Source organism: Synchytrium microbalum, assembly GCF_006535985.1.
Source record: "Synchytrium microbalum strain JEL517 chromosome Unknown SmJEL517_scf0003, whole genome shotgun sequence".
Classification (NCBI taxonomy): Eukaryota; Fungi; Chytridiomycota; class Chytridiomycetes; order Synchytriales; family Synchytriaceae; genus Synchytrium; species Synchytrium microbalum.
In genome coordinates, this window is record NW_022158352.1 from 367,838 (window position 1) to 387,071 (window position 19,234).

Genomic DNA, 19,234 nt, shown 5'->3' on the forward strand with positions numbered 1-19,234 from the left:
TAAGTATAAAGTCGTCCAGATATAACGAGTGACTACACATTTATCACTAACCACATCTAGCATCCCCCCAACACAATATTCCCATCATTCGGCTTTCTCTGATGGCAGACCTCAATGTATCAACAAAGAGCCCACAACAGGTGACTTTGCTTTAACCAGTATTTGAAAACCTGGTAGTCGATTGAAAGCGTTGCCATCAGCGACTCAAATCAGGTCAAGATTTGAGTCGTCTCGAGTCTAATCCCTACCGCATCGAAGCATCAGTGAATCAGCAACAAGCCCAAAATGTGACTTTCCTTTCGACCAGTATTTGAAAAACCAGTCGTCGATTCAAAGCGCTTCACCAATCCCTCCAGCAATGCAAGTTATCAGTGAATCGAAAAAGAGTCCACAGGGGCGACTTCACTTTTTGGCCAGTCTTTGAAAAACCAGGTGCCGATTCAGAGAGCTTGCATTGAAAGAGTGTAATGCTCCCAATGTGTGCGTTCTAAGTTCAAACAATGTTCTCTATAAAACAAAGGAAATCATATCAGTATGATGACATCAAGACTCAATAGTTCGGTTTAAATCACTTGTACTTACAGCGTCGTCCATCAGTACCCTATTTAAACACCCTCCTGAAAAATTGACCCCCTTCGTCTGATGTCTGGTCTCAAGGAGTCGAATAGCTACGAAGACAGGTCGACGCAGAAACGACGAGCTCACGGCTCGTCGATTTGATTCAAAGAGCTGCCAGCAGTGACTCGATGCCAGAGCAATTGGTCTTGTTTGGTTGATATGAACCAGTTGGCTGCCAGACTACAGGAATACGTGGGCCAAGTACAAGCACTTGAGGGTTGGCTTCCTGTGGTTGGTCCCGGTAGCTCAAGAAAAATCAATGGGCACCCTCTGCGTGAGTCTACACCCTCCTTTATGGTAGATTGTTGTTTTTGTTGGGACAAAACGCAGCGGATAACCTCCAGGCAAGACCTCTTCGACTAAGGGACGTGCCAGGGGAACGTGATACTTGGGCATAATAGCGTCGAAATATTGTCCGGATCGAACGAGTAACAGTGTTATATGATTCGTCTCGTTGTGTAAACGACTGGAGGTTTAATAGAAACAATGAAAGTATTGTACAGATGCAAAGACTGAAATTCAACGTGTTCGAACAAATAGATCTATAGGAAACGACAAAAGTCAGTTCTCGCTTCACCCTTCACCTCACAGAACAACCTTGACAAGCATACCTTTTTCAATCCTCTTGCCCCAGTCAGCTCGTAATGATATATAAGGCACGAGCAGAACTGGATCAATACGACCTAGCACTCCTTCGTATATGACAGATCTCAGTGCTTCAGGTTTGGCAATGTAAGCCTGTTGTTCAAAACGTAGTAGCGTCAGTGAATATTGGCAGGTGAATGTGCTTGGTGCTTTATTACATTAGCAAGCTCTCGCAATAGATTGAATCGTTCTGATAGTGCCGAGACTCCAAAGGTTGCAATAGTTTCCTGATACAGGGCCAAATCCCTAGAGGCAAAATATGGATTATGAAGACCAAAGTAACCTGGTTGGAGTTGGAATGCCACTTACTTGGCTAGTGCCATACCACCAGAAGAACTTATCGTAAATTTCCTGATGTGCTCCAACAACATCCTATATCATTTCTTGTGAGTCCTCCGAGTCGTCAACGTAAAAATGTTTGAAAACACTTACTGATGGAGCTCTATTCCAATCTCTCCGAGAAACAAGTCCGAGTTATCACGATTCAGACATTTGGAAGCTTGGAAGTACACCTTGCGAAGGAAATCACACACAATCTGACATGGCTATTTTGTGTTTGACTTAGCTTAAGCAAATTCAACGAGCAGCAAGACCAAATCGGTGCTGCTATGCTACCTGAGTTGCTTGGACTACACTAGCAGCTGATAATTCGTCCTTCGGCCTGAAGTCAGTCTTCTTCTGCCTCCCAAGTAAGATATCAATCCAACGTTCAATAACTAACACGCATGTGACAGTGGGATTGAGACGGGACTAATGCAATATAGAAGAACTGGTACAATCAACACGCACCATCAATCTGCTTCTGCAACAAAGAATTCAGCCTTGACTCCACTGAGGCCATGTACTCGTTCTTTACTACCACAAGATCTCGATGGACGGCTGGAGAATTCATCACCACCGGAAGCTATTAGAAAGTAAGCAAGTGAGCGTTTATACGAGATGCTAACATCTTTATTTTTGCACTCACGATAGAATTCTGAAAGTGCAATTGAAACAACTGCAAGACTTGATTTGCTACAAAAACCAGACCAAGACTTCGCAAATCTGGCTCATTTGACATTTTTGAGTCATGAGGGAAGGAATCCTCCATGAATCTAAAGAAGGTGTTTTTAGAGAAATGAGAATTCACAGATTTCTGGACCTTGTAGGTCCAACTTACAAGTCAATAGCCATCTCAAGATATCGTTTCCCAACTTGTTCAACCAGGTGGTCAAAGAGTATTCTCATATGACGTGGCCTACAATACAACAACATTTGTTGTCAACCAACCAAAAAGAACCTGCTGTGGCATACGCACAGACACTCACATGTCTGAAGGGGTGCTGAGCTCTTTACACCTCTGAATACCCTCAAGATGAATAGCCAGCAACTTGAGGGTCGTGTCCGTAGATGGCGTACTAGCCTCAGCCATTTCCGAATCGTCGGTCTTGTCAGACGAGCCCAGCCCACTAATATTTAATAACTGAGCTACTGATTGAGCTCCCAATACTGGTGTAGCCAATGACTGCTTGTGCTGTTTCCTTGTTGGACTTTTTCGTGATGTCTAAGAAGAAAATATGCGAGGGTCGGCGACCAAAAAATGAAAATAATTCATCAGCCAATCACATACCGTGAAGTTCTTGAATGCCTCCAACACATCATCAAAGCATGCCACTAGACATCTACACTCTCGCTCAATATATCTTGTCCCTTCAGTATAAGGAACAAACAAGTCTCCAAAAGACCTTTCCAAGATATTCGTCAAGACTAGTCCTGAGGTTGATTTTAAAGCAATGGTCGTAGCATCAAATTTGTTCAGATCTGTCACGAGCGCTGATATTGTACTGTGACATGATGCCAAGCATCTGAGAAATGCTAGATCCGATTTCTCTTCAGCCGCTCCAACCGAGTTCTCAACGTAGTTTTGGATCTAACAGGACAACGAAAAGTTGATAATTTTCATTGAGTTCCACTTTTTTGCCGAACATACCGATTGAGCAAAGATACGTTGAACAAAGTTCTGCATGACAGAAGCAGCATTCGGGAATACCGTTGAAATAACTTGCCATTCCTGTCGGCATGTCAGACTTATGTCATTACACAATCTCACCAACTGTGGGTCCGCAGGTGGTGGTGATGGTGATTTGGCCAATAGGTTAAAGTATCTAGTTTGTGAGGATGACTAGACCTGAGCTTCAAATTGTCTGACAACTAAAATATCAACATACGATTCAGGTGGCAGAAGTGAATCACCAAGTCGTAATCGACTCATGAAGAAGTCATGCTGATTGACATAAAGCTGGACACTAGATCCTCCTCCATTGAAATCATACAAGGTTCGAGCACAGTGCTAGTACAGAAATTCAAGTCAATGAAGTGTATTTAGCTTAGAAAGTGAAATTGAGATCACCTTCATAGTGGCCTTGTCACCGCTCTTGTAAGCACGGTCAAAGACGTCCAGCATCTTCTTTTCCATATCTTCACAAAAGCGTTCTATATGCATTCGGGCCTATTTTTTCACGTCAACACAAGGAGGTCAAGTTGGCCAACAAGGAAAAAACTACACACATTGAAAGCATTACCATGTCTGTTCCTGGTATATCAACATCTTTGGCAATTGCATTCAACCTCCTCAACACAATTGCCGACTACGAATGAAACAAGTCAAACAATGATATCATAACAAGCGTACTCAATTCTTGAATACCTTTAGCTCTCCTTCTGGCCCAGATGACGACAATTGCTCCAATTTGGCAGAACGTCCAGTATTGAACTCCATGTAGAATTCAATGAGCTCTTTGGCTTCAAGAGCACGCGTCCTTTGCCTGTCAATGGTCTCCAATTGCTCGCCTAGAAGTCGAATCGCATGTCAGCCAAAAGCAAAAAATAATGAACACGTTATTCACTATCACCTATTCTGATGGCGGTATTTCCCACTTCACCAATCTGAGCTTCTAGCATTTCATAAGCTTGCGACACACTCTGTTATAATAGTAGGGATATTCAGTCAATATATGATATTGATCATGATCCAACGTGCAATCATCGATACCTCAAAGGAAGTATATATCTCAGCCATTTTCTTCCTTCTCGTTCGTTCAGTACTAGCTTCTTCATCTTCCAAGTCATCGATTTTACGTTGAAAGTTCTTTCGAACCCGTTTCAATTCATCTAGAGCGACCTCGAATGTGCGCAGAAATGGTTTTGGATCGAATTCTAAATGTTTGATTGGGATGCGTGTTAGATCCAACGCTTCCAAGACGGTGAAATTTCAGACGTGGATGAGTAATACCACGAGGATTTGCTCTTGCTTGCTGTACGAGTTTACTGGACAAGTTCTCTACGATTTCTCGTTTGTTGAAATGTGTTCCCTTGTGATGAAGAAGCAAGGACGAAATGTCAGTAACGAGACGATGTCAAGTTGAATAGATACATTGTCAATAAAACTACCTTGAAATTATCTGCCTTCAGATGCTCTTTGACTGCTGATCCATCGGCCATGATGATCGTTTGCAACTTGACTGGCTACTCGTGACGAAGATCTTAACTGTCAACAGAAAACGAAGAGGGAGTTATGATAGATCTAATACTGTATCTATATGATCGTATCGCCTGTAGCTAACCTTGTTACCGGGATTTGAATTTTGGTTGACATTTAGTACCATGAGGTCAAGTTCGATCGATTGAGACACCAAGAGGATGTGGGATACGCGTCAACTCGTCGTAATATTATAATTAATATAATTAAGTATTTATTTGAAACTGGCAACAAATTGCTATATTTCATGTTGATCAAGTCCTTCGACTTTTCCAAACCAAGCGATGGTAATCTCATTCGACGTTCCGCAGTTTCTGACTAGGGACGAATTCAAAATACAGGCTCTGGGCCTAGTGCGACGTGCTGAAGTGCTGCGAGAACCATGGACTTGGACTGATGTAAGCTACTTTGATGTGTTTTATTGCTTATCTTGAACTCAACTGGACTGAATGCATTTATACTAGATTGGAAAGGGAGGCTATCTAGTCAAAAATGTCCTTATACCCGACGCCAGAAAGCCATCGGATGAAGCGTTGGACTCACACAATCTCACTGTATGTTGTAACATTTCCCAACCCATGTGATTCTTTTGCTTATGCATTTTCACATCAATTTCAAGGACGAGGAGGAAGATCCAGCTGCTCTGAATACACGCAGCCTCACATCATGCTCCAAGTGGCAATTCCATGTTTGCTACTCACCATCATGGAGGAGTCCTGTCCTCTACTTTATCAAGGACGGCCCGAGCTACAACCCACTACACATTATGCTCGATATCGAAGAGCGATTAAGTGGATCTGATGTGGGACGATTTGCCAAAGTGTCGCAACAGGTATTGTACATATTCAGATATTCAGCTCTGCCCAAAAGTGATACTGACCTTCTACAATTAGGATCATCCCCACCTAAACATCCCCTTCTTTTATCTTCATCCATGCGGTACTAGTCAGCATATGGGTGATGTTGCTCCAGTTGGAGAACAGTATCTGCTCACTTGGTTGAGCTGTATGTCTCATTTGTTTCCATTGGTCGACCTGGAGTATTATGTCGTATGATGTATAAAATCACGAAATGTATTATTCTTCAATTCAATTAAAGATTAAGTAACAAATTACACTTGTGTCTTTTCAAGATCGTGGCTTCGCGACACTATTCGACTCCAAAAAACTTGGATTTTTCAGTTTTGGTGATTTCCTTAGTCGGTCGCTCACGAAAGAAGCTCTAGCGAGGATCATCCTGTCTGTCGAGTAGATCAATAGGCATGAACGACAAGTACATTAGGTTCTTCCATTGTTTCAGGAGGCTTAATCGAATAACACGAACATTGGAATCCCGACATCGACATTCATCAACATCCGTCACCAACAACGCAGCTCCAGCAATAGCAATCAGGCCTAAAGGATATTGGGATGCTCTAGCCGTAGATCAGAAGAATCCCGTGCTCCCAATCCCTCAATCTGCATACCGTCGATACACATCAACCGAATTAAGTAAATTAACACATCCGCCACGATGTGCTGGTGTTTCGGTCAGAGATTTTATAGAGGATGCTCTCTATAATCCGCACTATGGTTACTTCTCTAAAAAGGCAGTCATCTTCTCACCATCTGTGAGTACAACAAAAAAAATCAGCATCGTCTCAGGTCGAATGACCTTCGATTGTTATTGTTACTGACCATGGCAATTTCACTTTATTTGTAGGAAGATATTCAATTCAACACCTTCAAGAATGTACAGCACTTTATGAACCATTTGGGAGAGTTATATAAGGCCGTTGAATCGAATTCACCTCCCATCGACGACATTGCTCGACAAGTCTGGCATACTCCTACTGAGCTCTTCAGGGTAACTTGTGATTGAATTTTCCTTATTGTAATATTCGCAAAGGCTCACCAACACACTCTTTTTCATGCTTAGCCTTGGTATGGATACGCCCTAGCTCACTACATTGTCCAACTACACATCAGCAAACAAGATACATCTGGTCCTCTTATAATATACGAAGTCGGTGCTGGTAACGGTACTCTTATGATGAACATTCTGGACTATATACGAGATCGCCATCCAGACATTTACGTAAACACACGATACAATGTAATTGAAATCAGTGCTAAACTGGCTGCTCTACAATCGGAAGCTATACCGGCTAGTAGTAAAAGTAGGGTATTGCCGCATGACAAGATACGGATTATAAACAAGTCGATATTTGAATGGGATGTGACTGTCTCTGATCCATGCTTTATTATTGCCATGGAAGTCATTGTAAGTTACGTTGAGTATTGGAGTCATTAAAGTGGTGTCGTGTGAGGGTTGAGCTACAGCAGCTATGCATCATAACGATGCAGTAAGAAGCAGCTGCAGGCTTTTTGTGCTACTTACGATTCTGATCATACAACCCTCCTTTGCTAATCCGATATCTTTGATATTAGGATAACTTTGCCCATGATATGGTCAGATACGACAATGTCAGCGGCAAACCTGTACAAGGAGTAGTCATGATTGACGAAAACGGTGACTACCAAGAAGCATACGAACCAGCAACAGATCCACTACTTCTCCGATATCTAGAATTACGTGATATACCTCCACCAGTACTCTCACCGCGAATACTGCGTCTATTACGTCGAAACCTGATTCCATTTGCTCCGAATCTATCACGTCCGGAATGGATTCCTACAAAAACCATCGTCTTGTTTGACATCCTCGCAAAGTACTTCCCAAATCATAGACTCGTACTATCCGATTTCGATAAATTGCCGGATGCTGTGTCTGGTCATCTAGGACCTGTAGTACAAACGAGATATGATGGGCAGATGATTGCTTGCTCGACGTATCTAGTACAGCCGGGTTGGTTTGATATATTCTTTCCAACGGATTTCGAGATGCTTAAAAAGGTATATTTGAAAATATGTAATAGTAGGGATAATTTCGTCGTCGGTGGTGCTGAGAAGACGCACCTAACAGGGGAAGGAAGTGGGAAGGAGAGGAGTGTACGATTATGTACACAAAAACAATTCTTGCAAGAGAATGCTCAGGTAGAAAAGACAAGAACGATGAGTGGAGAGAATCCAATGTTGACATTTTATGAAAACTTTCAGTTTATGTTGTCATGAGCAGAGGTGTGGAATGTGGATGATATGTATATTGTGATCTGTTACACCCAAAATATTGTAATTTATTTGATATATATAAGTTTGACCTCGTCACAGTTGGCCCGTAAAGTTGATTGTCCGGCACACCTCTGAGCAGCCACAACCCACCTTATTTGGATTTTGGACTTTGAAACAGCTCTAGATTTAGGGTAACAGCCGCTTCACAATGCTGCTACAATATTGCTCCTACTTTGATCTCTACAGAAATTTATGAGCTAGTGACACTAGAGTCATTTGCGGCAACACGATGAGCCAAGGCATCGAAGTAATCAACCTGCCACCTACGTATTGCAATTGACATCAAGTAATTACGCGTAATGGAAATTATTATGTCGCGGTTGTGAATTGCACCAAATACCTCTTCTCCTCCTTGATCTCGTCATTGCTTACATTTGATTTTGTTGGCTAAAACCCAAAACCCAAAAATGCAACAAACGCTCTCGTTGCACCAAGCAGATACGTTTCTAAGTGAGCAAGATGTACGTGGAGACACTTGAAAAGCGCATCCATGTCTTCATGCCTTCATTTACTCCCTGCACTTTGCCCAACAATCGAATGGAATGAGCGACACGCCAACAACACTGCTGCTGTCCAGCAGGGGTAATGATCGAGATTCCTCGGTAGACACTTGATGGCTGCCCACCCTTGGTCTCGCATCAAGCTTTTACTCCCGAGTGTCCTGACAGGTGCTCACTCTGCAGGTCATAAGGGACATCTCAGGAATCAATCACCACTGTTTTACTGGATGGCGTAGTGAGCAAGTTGTATATCGAGGTATTGAAAAAGGCACAATCATGTCTTTATACCTTCACTTACCCAATCGTACATTTGGCCCAAGAAACGAATGGAATGAAACATGAAGTAAAAGCTATGAAAGTTGTCGAGGCAACGGAAAGATTGAGATCCTCGTTAAGCCCTTCACTATGGGATGACAAAATCTGATTTTTATAAAGTGCTGATAACAAGTGTCTCGCACAAGTGATACTTGAACCTTGCCATCATAAGTGTCGCCGCTGTAATTATTGAGTTTGAAAATATGGCTTTGATGATGAAGTTACCTGTAGAAGGGTTCTTAGACATCTCTGTATCCGGGTTGGGTCTCCAAATGGAGACATTGCTGAAGCAAATGCACCTAGTGAAAACCGACAACGACAAACAACATCTCTGATGTCAATTGAACGACCATATGAAACAGGGGCTAATGTGGCCATCGCCGGTTCCAAGGCCGGGCTTAGAAACACAGAGGAGCCTCCTTCCAACTTGTTTGATGGTGCTTGAAATTTCTTGTACAAAATACATGACGTTTTAATAGTTTCATTGACTAGATTGTGCACCTGTTGTTTTTGAAAGGTGCATAGTCATCTATTTCTTGCAGTCTAGAGATTTAGCAATCTATTCGAGGATGTTGATCCAGCACCATCACACTTGGTCAAGTCTTGGTATGTGTTGTAATGATATGGAACTATTGTCAGCACAGTGATCTCATCACTAAAATGACATCGAGGGACGACGATCTACTATGACGTTGAATGATTGATCTTATACTCACTGGCCTCACTATTCTATTAGATTGTGGTACTCAGCTGACATTGACATTGACTACATTCAGTGCAACCTAATTGAACGAGAAGAAACCCACTAAAATTACAAGTTACATTATGCTTCAGATTGTGAGCGTTTTGTTTGAGATCTGAGCTCCTAATCATGATGTAGGGTGCCCTCTCTTTCCGTGTTGTTTACAGCTCGTGCTGTTACAGAGACACTTTCAGCTTGAACTGAATTCACCCTTCTAATCCGTTTCTCTTAGTAACAGGACAATTTTGCACGTGATATGGCTACATATCAGAAAGTAGTGACAAACCACTCCAAGAAGCAACCATAATGACCAGAATCGTCACTACCAACACACCCACCAGCAACAACACTACGTACCTGATATCTAGAGCTACTTGAATGCCAATACTTGTACTCTCGCCACCAACACTACTTCTGTTATATGGAAACTTGGTTCCATTCGCCCAAATCTTTCACGTATCGAATGGATTCAAACCAAAATCATGATCTTGTTCGACTTTCTCACTCAATATGTAGCCTGATCACGAAATACTTTGCCTGGTCATCTAGGACTTGTAGGGCAAATACGGTATCATTGACAGATGATTGCATGCTAGACAGACTTAGTACAGCCTGGTTGGCTTGCTGTATTGTTTCCAACGAACTTTCAGGTGCTTCCAAACATGGATCCTCAACGATGTCATAGTAAGCACACCGTCGGTGTTGATATTGGCGCTGTAGCAGGATTACCAGCAAAAAGGAAAGGAAGTGGGAATCAGAGGAATGCACGAGTGTGTACACAAACGCAATTCTTACAAGAGAATGCTCAACGGAAAAGATGAAAAGACGAGGAATGTGAGCGGAGAGAACCCAATGTTCACCTTTTATGAAATCTTTCAATATATGCTTTACTGAGCTGATGCAAGATGATGTGATACCTATAGTTTGATCTTATAGCCAGAATGGCATTATTTATTAGGTGTCGAAGGTCGTGATCGTGAAGCCTCAATATTCTCATCCGAGTTTGTGATGCCATGAAATAATCGCGAGAAATTTGGACCGTAAACTACTGTAGCCAGCATCATGCAAGGATTTGACGCGTAAATACCATCGATATTACATTCTCGTCCTGTTTTTGTTCGTCAGATCGTCGAAGTAATAGCTTTTGTACTTGGTAATATTCCAAAATCAGAAAACGTTGCGGTCGCTCTAGGCAAGTGCCAACTCCAAAACATGTCGAGTGGAGCCATGGAAGAACATGACTCTTGGGGACTAGAGTCTCTAGGAGATACGGACTTTGTTCTCGAACTGAAGCCAGAAGTGGACGCAAAACATTCAAAGTCTTTCAGCACTTTGAGGTCAAGATTGACTAGTAAAGGCCTCAAGTTTCAGATTATCGAGCTTAATTCAGCCACGAAAGCGTTGGCAATATGGTGTCCTACAAAGGTCTTGGCAAACTATGCTTACATCTGCAGGTTTGGATTTGCTACTTTAAGCTCTTTGCAATTTCTTCACGAGAAGTTGGCCTGCATCGCGTTGAATAATATATATTTCTATTGTACTAATATTCTAATAATCGTAATCAAGGAGCAGAATACTAACGTATCTCTCTCAAAATCTGGTAGTCTGGCTGACTATTTACGGAAGGTCGGAACTCCTGCAAAGAATCCTCCAAGTCAGATCGTATCAGCTCTTGACTTGATGACACGAATTACATCATCGGAACGTCTGAGGCTCATTAACGAGATGCTGGTCGAGCCTGAGTATGAAGGTGAGAGCAAACCCCCAGATCCGTTTGTTTTAGAAACAACGAGGTTGAGGAATCGGTCTTTAGCTGCTCATTTTGGCGATCGATGTGCTCATTCCATTCACTGAAATTCCTAGGAGGAATTGGTGTTTTCGAAAAGGACGGTTGTGTAGAATCGGTCTTTCCTCCCCACAACCATGAAGTCACAAAAGCACTCATTACAGCATGGTCCAAGAAGTGGTTTCTAGAATTCTCGGACATAGATCTGATCAAAGACTATGCAGGAACAGAAGTAGCATTCTATTTCTGCTTCTTGACTTTCTACTTTTGGGCTCTTTTTCCCTTGACTGTAATCAGTCTTCTCTCATGGTATTTCGTAAGGGATGGATATGATTATGTGCTCGGAGTGATATCTGTAAGAAAATTTTGCCTTCGTTTAAGGCAGTTATCATTTCATCCAATCAAGTAAATTTCTCTCCCTGCTTGTAGATAATTTGGGGTATTGGATTCTGTATGCTTTGGGAACGTAAAGCTCGACAAACAGCTATCGCGTATAAGACGAGAGGAGTCTCTCGCTTCCAACCTATACGAGCAGATTTTCGACCAGACGGTTTCGTAAAAGATGTTGTGACAAATACTCAGCTCCCAGTCTATCCAGAATGGAAACGGATTGCCTTCTTGCTTGGTGTGACTGCTCCTATCGTTTTGCTCATGGTCCTGTTGCAAGGAGGTATAATAGCAGCTATCTACATATTGGAACAGGCCATCAAAAACTATTACCGTGGTGTAAGTGCATGTTTTCCAGTTGAGAGCGGTATCATGAAACTGACTTTGGGAAAACATTGGATTATAGCCCATGCCACATATCGTAAATTTCGCCCCGACAATCATATATGTAACCCTCATACCTACACTCACAACCCTGTATACACCTTTACTCAACGTGAGCCTGCTCTTTGTTGAATGATTTTTCTATTGTGATCCGCTCTTGGTAAGATTCTCATCAAAATAGATGCTCACTGACTTGGAAAACCAAGAAACCGTCTCAGCCAATCAAGCATCTCATAGCATCAAATCGTTCCTCTTTGCAACCCTCTCAACATATCTCCCTTTAGCCGTTCTTGGCTTTCTTTTCGTACCGTTTGAAGATGCTGTTGGAGCTGCATTGGGTGTTTTTGTATCTCACGACTCGACGAATTGGAAGCAGCCAGTCGGACAAGCTGGTCCTGACGTTTTTCAGCAGTTGTTGATTTACTATACAGTAAGCCTGTGTGGCAGGGGATAGTTTGGTTCGTTTTTCTCCTCGGATCTAAACAAACTCAAAACTGTTTTATAGGTCACTGGCCAAATCGAAAACGTCTTTAGTGAATTAATATTACCAATGATCAAGCCACGAGTGATGAGATTGATACGGACATGGACAGCATCAAAATCTCAGGACAAGAATGGTGATTCGATATCGGACACGTCATCACCAAAGACTGTGAATGGACATCACGTTTTGAAGCAGTTGCAAGAGGAATATGAGAGGCCTCCATATTGTATTGATGAGGTGAGATCTGGTTTCAGCGAGTCATTACCATATATCACAGTTTTTGGTTGGAAGCGTAGTCTGACCTTTTTGGAAACCAACTTTGTTTTGCAGGATTTACGGGAGATGGTGTTGCAATTTGGATTCATCATGCTTTTCGGTACGTTGTTGATGATTTTTAGAATTTCAGTGTCCGCCAATGAAAGAGCTTATAAAAAATCAAATTTGATGATGTTAACAGGAGTTGCATGGCCTCTGGCTCCACTTGCATGTCTGATCAACAACCTGTTCGAGTCAAGATCGGACATGCTTAAGATATGCTTGGCGACGAGGTAAAAGGAAATCTCGTAGTCGATTATGCATTAGTCTCAACCTTCCTTGGCATTTTAGACGACCTATACCATATCGTGCAGAAGATATTGGACCATATACCATGATCTTGGTAATGTTATATAGCTTCAGAACTTTTTTTGCACTTTCACTCGCCAACCTGTGGCAATCACATGCCGCTAACACTTTTTAATCCTATTAGAAAACCATAACACGAATGTCGACCTTAACAATACCAGCTCTGATAATTCTGTACAAGCATTGGGACAATGCGGTACCACCAACAGCACAAAGTCTTCCGAAACTCCCCGTAATAGCCGTTGTCTGCTTCTTGTCTGAGCATTTACATGATGCGTTGGCTTCGTTGATAGCTCAAGCTACTACGAGCTGGTTGACACAGGAAGAACAGGAGTTGGTCAAGATTGAAGCGAGGTTTAGGCGAGAGACACTCGAGTCTAAAAAGATTGAGTGATTCGCAGGAACCAAAGGGGTTTTCGGGTTCTAAGGAGAACAGTGGAATTGAGAATGTAATTTGTTGTCAATCTATATGTATAGTATCCATAGCCATTTGCATCCTGAGATCTTTTATAACATAAGTTTTGTGCTGTATGAACAAACACAGAAGTACAGACACTGTCGGGGTGGAAATGCGAAATACGTGAATCTATTATTACTACTTTGTTATGAATCGATGCTTGACAGACTCGATATCAATTGGCTCATGCAAGTACTTTCTCTTCTTACTATAATCCGCAGTAGCATTCCCACTCCCGTAAATTCTGTACTTGTAAATAACCAACCCTTCCAATCCCACCGGTCCTCTAGCATGTGTCTTGTTTGTCGACACACCAATTTCAGCCCCAAACCCATATCTAAATCCATCCGCGAATCTCGTTGATGCATTCCAGTATACACCGGCAGCATCGACTTGAGCCATGAATTGTTCGGCATGTGGTTTTGATTCGGTTATTATGGCGTCAGTGTGATGTGATCCGTTTGTGTTTATGTGGATGATGGCTTCGGATAGGGATGAGACGGTTTTGACTGCTAGTACCAAGTCTAGGAATTCTGTGTTGTAGTCTTCGGGAGTTGATGTTGTTATGGTTGCTGATGATGTTGATGGTGGTTTACGTGATGATATGGACGTATATGAGGCTGGGTCGCATCGTAATGATACGCCTGCTGCTAGTAAAGCATCCGCCACTTTGGGAAAAACTGTCGCTAGACAGTTTGCATGGACGAGCAAAGTCTCTGTTGAGTTGCAGGCAGCAGGGTAACTGGTCTAAAACGAGTTTTTTCTGCGTCAGCATGACTGAGCCAAAAACAAGAGTCTCATACCACTAAATACCTTGCTGTCGACAATCACAGGAATGGCCTTACTAACATCAGCAGTCTCATCCAGGTATATAGAGCAGAGACCATCAGCATGTCCCAATACAGGCATGGTAGCATGCTTCTTGACATACTTTACGAGATCATAACCACCTCTTGGGATTGCCATATCGATATACTTGTCGAGAAGCAACAAATCGGATACAGCTTCTCGAGTCGACACCAGTTGAATGCCTGAAGCTGGGACTGTGGATATAGATGCTTCTGCTAGAGCTGCAGATATGACTTTATGTAATATTTGGTTTGAATGAGATGCTTCTTTGCCACCTTTTAGAACGACGGCGTTTCCTAATAGAGATTTGGTCAAGTTTGAATGAGCGAACAGGCTAAAAACCGACGAGTTCTTGTCGTAGATGATAATTATTATCAGGATGCGTACCTGATTTTATGGCCAAACACGCGACCTGTACGACAACTTCGGGGCGAGCCTCGAATATCATGAGTAGGACTCCAACAGGACAAGTAACTCGAAACATTTCTAATCCGTCATCTAGCTTTGTTGCTAACGTGACTTGTCCTGTGATGAACATGGAAGAAGATGAGAGACGAAACTTTGAGTACAAGAATGGAAATCGAGCAATACCACATGGATCAGTTAGAGATTGAACGTCCAAAACACCTTGAAGCATCGAGTCAAACTTGTCACCACCAGCATTCAAATCCAGCCGCTTCACCAACGTTGAGGATAGATGTGTATCGTTCTTGGCGGCCTAGAAGAGCGTGGTAAAGATGGTGTCAACGACTTGACCTTCGGCTGGACATGGGTAACGTTTTTTTGGCAATGGTTTGACTTAACAGAAATGTAGCACCAGGTACTGCAAGAGACGGCATACCTGTAAATCTCTAGCATTAGCCTCCAGGATCTGTTGTTTATGAGCCTGCAGATGTTGGTGAATAAAGCGCAGAGCTGTCCTCTTTTCCGCGTCTGAGGCAGTTTGCAGTTGAAGAGCAGCCAGCCGTGCGGATTTCGCCAGAGCTAGAATATCTGACTGGCTGTTGGCCATATCGGTGACTACCATATGACTGGTTTGCCTGTGTAGCTTATATGATGCAGTTCGCGATGAATGTAAGTTGAATGTTTGTCACGAAGAATGCTATGAACTCTGGACTGTATATTACAGTCTCTAATACGCGACAAGACACGTAAAAATGGACAATCTGATTGTATGTAGGTCAACATGTATGTCAAAGTCATTGAGAATTAATGAATTAATCACAAACAATCAAATTGCGAGATATAGGACCAGAACAGCAGGCAGCAGGCAAATGGCTCTAGTCTAGGATGTCCTCCATAGCGAGATACTCGTTTTCTGTACCGGTCCTGCCTGTAGACACTAGTCGGGCAGCAGCACATCCCCACGAACTACGACGAGCAATCGAGTCCCGTGCAAAGAGGAAGGCTTCGGACCACGAAGACGATGAAGATCTTGATGATACCATAGATGATGCTCTAGATGCAATAGCCACTCGTCCAGATGATAGTAATAGCACCACTTGTGGCAACTCATCAAAACACTTTGAACAAGGAGAGCATACCAAGGGCGACAATGTTAAGGTCGAAGAACAAGTGAAACCATCCGATACAATCATTGATTTATCGACAGGTATGGTCTTATTATTAGTCTATATTCACCACACATGCTTAATTATCCAAACATTTTAGAAGTCACTGCTCGAGACGATATAAAATCACCCTCTCCTGGTGATGGTGGTCCAACAAGTGTATCGGGCACCTCGACTGAACCAGCTTCCGAAGTCCCTGATGAAGACGCCATAATCTTGAAACTCGAAGAACTCCGGTCACAGAAACGAAAGATTTTTGAAAATATCGCTGCTCAAACCGTAAAGGCACAGTCGAAATCAAAGAGAAGTCGATCTGATTCATCAGGAGGGCCACCTACTGTGCCATCAAAGAGGTAATAACGATCAATGTAGCTGTTTTTGTTTGCTTGAGACTAATTCAAAATTTCTGAAATACATAGTAGGAATGAGAGTGATGTACAACCAGAAGAGGTTATAGATGTCAAGCCACCAGCATTGCCAATAGGTCCTTTGGTACGTCTGTACGTTTGTGTTTGTGAAGGTACCAAACCTAAACATTTGTGTTTACTAGGATGGTATGCCACGACGGCCTAATATGCAACAGGTGACACAACAACAGCAAATATACCAAAATCAACACAGACAATCATGGGATGATCAGTCTGCTCCAAATAGTGGACGTCCGTCACCTCAACTGAGATTTGCTCCGACCCATCCTCCTCCTCATCAACAATATCCACACCAGCACCATACGTCGCACCTAAATGATCCTCGATCACCACAATCACCCATGTTTGGTTTAGAGGCCCGTAGTCCGCAGTATTCAAACAACCAACCGCTATACCAACAGTATAGAGCTGGACCGCGCCATCCTTCTGATAATATAGCAGGCACTAATATACCCGATTATCGAACTCCACCACGTGGTGGCCAAAATAGTAGCTGGCCGTCTTCATCCGAAAGACAACAACAGTACGATTCCCGACAGGATAGTGGGTGGCAAACATCTGCTATAGGATCGCCAAGAGGTGGTGATGTGAAAGGTCCAATGTCGCTGCCTCCATCACAGAGATCAAATCAACCACCACCACAGCAGCCGCAGCCACAAGGAGGTCGTGATAAACAACCTGTGCCATCACCTTCACAAATATCGCAGCCGCCTCCTCAACAACAACAACGATTTAGTCATAATGCACGGGGTGGATTTCGACCAGTAAGTGGTTCATCTGTTACAAGAAATGATCTGATCTGATCGAACTAGCGCTGATTTTTCCTCCTCTCTTCGATTAGCAACCATACTTTGCCAATAGCAATTATCGTCGTTAAGTTAAGATCTTCGTTTTGTATTCTCTTCAGCGGATTGCCTGTATATATAATATGTGGTGTTGGATGTATCTGATTGGAAATATTGCATATGGTTGAAGGCACGTTTATCTTGATGCAATAGGGTTATCTGTTGCGTCGAGAGGACTAATCAATCGATACTTTGCCCGCCTTACCATTCCGTTGGCGAGAGGTACCCAAGGCTACTTGGAGAACTTGCTAGTGAATGCAATACAATAATGGAGGCCGTAACCAGTGGTGTAGCAGCACCTTCAACCAATAACTTCTATCCTGGAATTATAATTCACAAATCTGTTCTCGACCGGCTTGTAGTGGTAACATTAGCGTCGGCTCGTGCCAAGGCGTAGTACATTCAGAGGGAGTCAGATATTCAATGTGAGCATCCCGTTGTCCGCTGGCTTTAAAGACTTGGCGAGAAAAGGAAGCGTTAAGCGCAATGTTCCATAGCTTCGTATCCTTGTTCATGTCCTTTGCGCACCAGAACCTTGTCTCTGAACATCAACCAAACGTGAATACAATATATCTTTAACGGCAGGTGTATGAGTATATACAGAGACGGTGATGCAATCATATAGTTATATATGGTATAGATGGTTTCATTATTATATATGACTGTTTCGCGCTCTCCTCTCTGAAGGCACTTCTTCTGAACTCAGACAAGTACCCGGAATATTCCAGCGCACCAACACTTCTCCAGCATAATTAAGCCAGAAGCCTGATTTAAAGAAGTGCCAGCAGCGACTCGATGCTACAAGGGCAAAAGATCTTGTTTGGCAAATTCAATAAAGAATTTACCAGATGGCTGCCAGACCACGGGAAGGGATTAGCTTCCTGCGATTTGTCTAGCAGCTCAAGGTTACACACATGTGGCCCCGTAATAAGAGCCCTCCCTCCTCACTCGGCTTACATGCATTGTCGGTTGACAGTGACCACTAGTGAAAAATAAGGCGCAACGTGAGCATCGAGATAATGTTAAAGAAAGACATCAGATTTCCTTACCTGTGACCACAGCGCCATCAGCTTCATCCATAAACATCCTCCTCAAAACAGCATTCCGTCGTTATTGCACCTCCCCTCTGATTAACAAATCTCTTTGAATCAGGACAAGCACACCGACACTCAAGAGCACCGGCAATTCTCCAGCAGATTAAAAGCAGATTTCCTGATTCAAAGAGCGTTGAGCAGCGACTCGTTACTGGGGCAATTGGCCTTGTTTCGTAGTTCGGTAAAGACTTACTAGATGACTACAGGAATACAAAGTCTTGGCCAGGTATAGGTCCTTTAAGCTTTCCTGCGAGTCGTCTGGTAGCTCAAGGTCACTCACGGGGCCTTCTCTTGAGTCTATTCCCAGTCTATTCCCTCCTCTGTATGACATTTTGGTTATTTCTTGTTGAGACGAAATCAGTCACTCAAGAGGGTGAGAGGAAATCAACACGGCCAATAGACTGAGCGAAATTGCGACAGCCAGACGTGATTCCAGCATACGTACGCGTATCGATGCTGGCGAATGTCGAATATCCTATCCATCCTCTACATGAAGCGTCTGTCGATCTATAAAACTCTATAAGACAGGAGCTGTTGCAGTACAGACAGCATTTTCAAGAGTTCGGACTTGGTCTGTTCTGACAACTGTTCCATTCTTTGACTAGAAGCAATAATTTGTTTTTTCAGTGGGTTGGAACGCGCAAACACCACCAAGCTGACGTAACGACTACCCATCCTTAAGAAGCAGCAGGTTTAGATGGGCCTACAAACAGCTAAGACACTCGTGGGCAATACAAGGAAGAGATGGTAGCTACAAAGACTAACGCGAGATGAGGTTAATAACATTGAAAGGCGTTCTAATGTCTGTTACACTCTGA

General features: G+C 42.9%; 5 protein-coding genes across 5 annotated transcripts; 3 read left to right on the plus strand and 2 right to left on the minus strand.

Annotated features, from left to right (window-relative positions):
- Positions 1-1,137: 1,137 nt before the first annotated feature.
- SmJEL517_g00874 (uncharacterized protein) lies at positions 1,138-4,743 on the minus strand (the record flags this gene model as incomplete). The annotated part of the gene is made up of 21 exons (XM_031166802.1): positions 1,138-1,160; positions 1,230-1,356; positions 1,422-1,509; positions 1,573-1,635; positions 1,696-1,808; positions 1,879-1,979; positions 2,053-2,167; positions 2,231-2,357; positions 2,423-2,500; positions 2,571-2,806; positions 2,873-3,172; positions 3,233-3,313; positions 3,353-3,407; positions 3,471-3,592; positions 3,653-3,751; positions 3,825-3,890; positions 3,950-4,092; positions 4,155-4,224; positions 4,295-4,458; positions 4,535-4,613; positions 4,693-4,743. 21 exons carry the CDS (start codon positions 4,741-4,743, stop codon positions 1,138-1,140), a joined length of 2,301 nt encoding a protein of 766 aa, XP_031026979.1.
- Positions 4,744-5,064: 321 nt separating this feature from the next.
- On the plus strand, positions 5,065-5,835 carry SmJEL517_g00875 (uncharacterized protein; the record flags this gene model as incomplete). The annotated part of the gene is made up of 4 exons (XM_031166803.1): positions 5,065-5,178; positions 5,245-5,334; positions 5,400-5,612; positions 5,674-5,835. 4 exons carry the CDS (start codon positions 5,065-5,067, stop codon positions 5,833-5,835), a joined length of 579 nt encoding a protein of 192 aa, XP_031026980.1.
- Positions 5,836-6,041: 206 nt separating this feature from the next.
- Positions 6,042-7,893, plus strand: SmJEL517_g00876 (uncharacterized protein; the record flags this gene model as incomplete). The annotated part of the gene is made up of 4 exons (XM_031166804.1): positions 6,042-6,389; positions 6,482-6,625; positions 6,698-7,042; positions 7,210-7,893. 4 exons carry the CDS (start codon positions 6,042-6,044, stop codon positions 7,891-7,893), a joined length of 1,521 nt encoding a protein of 506 aa, XP_031026977.1.
- A 2,826-nt stretch (positions 7,894-10,719) lies between these two features.
- SmJEL517_g00877 (uncharacterized protein) lies at positions 10,720-13,566 on the plus strand (the record flags this gene model as incomplete). The annotated part of the gene is made up of 11 exons (XM_031166805.1): positions 10,720-10,961; positions 11,112-11,257; positions 11,371-11,648; positions 11,723-12,019; positions 12,087-12,176; positions 12,246-12,494; positions 12,570-12,785; positions 12,879-12,924; positions 13,006-13,096; positions 13,155-13,206; positions 13,297-13,566. The coding sequence occupies 11 exons, from the start codon at positions 10,720-10,722 to the stop codon at positions 13,564-13,566; spliced, it is 1,977 nt and encodes a 658-aa protein (XP_031026978.1).
- A 201-nt stretch (positions 13,567-13,767) lies between these two features.
- PRO2 (glutamate-5-semialdehyde dehydrogenase) lies at positions 13,768-15,490 on the minus strand (the record flags this gene model as incomplete). Its single annotated transcript, XM_031166806.1, has 5 exons — positions 13,768-14,376; positions 14,443-14,774; positions 14,866-15,003; positions 15,070-15,196; positions 15,320-15,490. 5 exons carry the CDS (start codon positions 15,488-15,490, stop codon positions 13,768-13,770), a joined length of 1,377 nt encoding a protein of 458 aa, XP_031026981.1.
- Between the last annotated feature and the right edge of the window lie 3,744 nt (positions 15,491-19,234).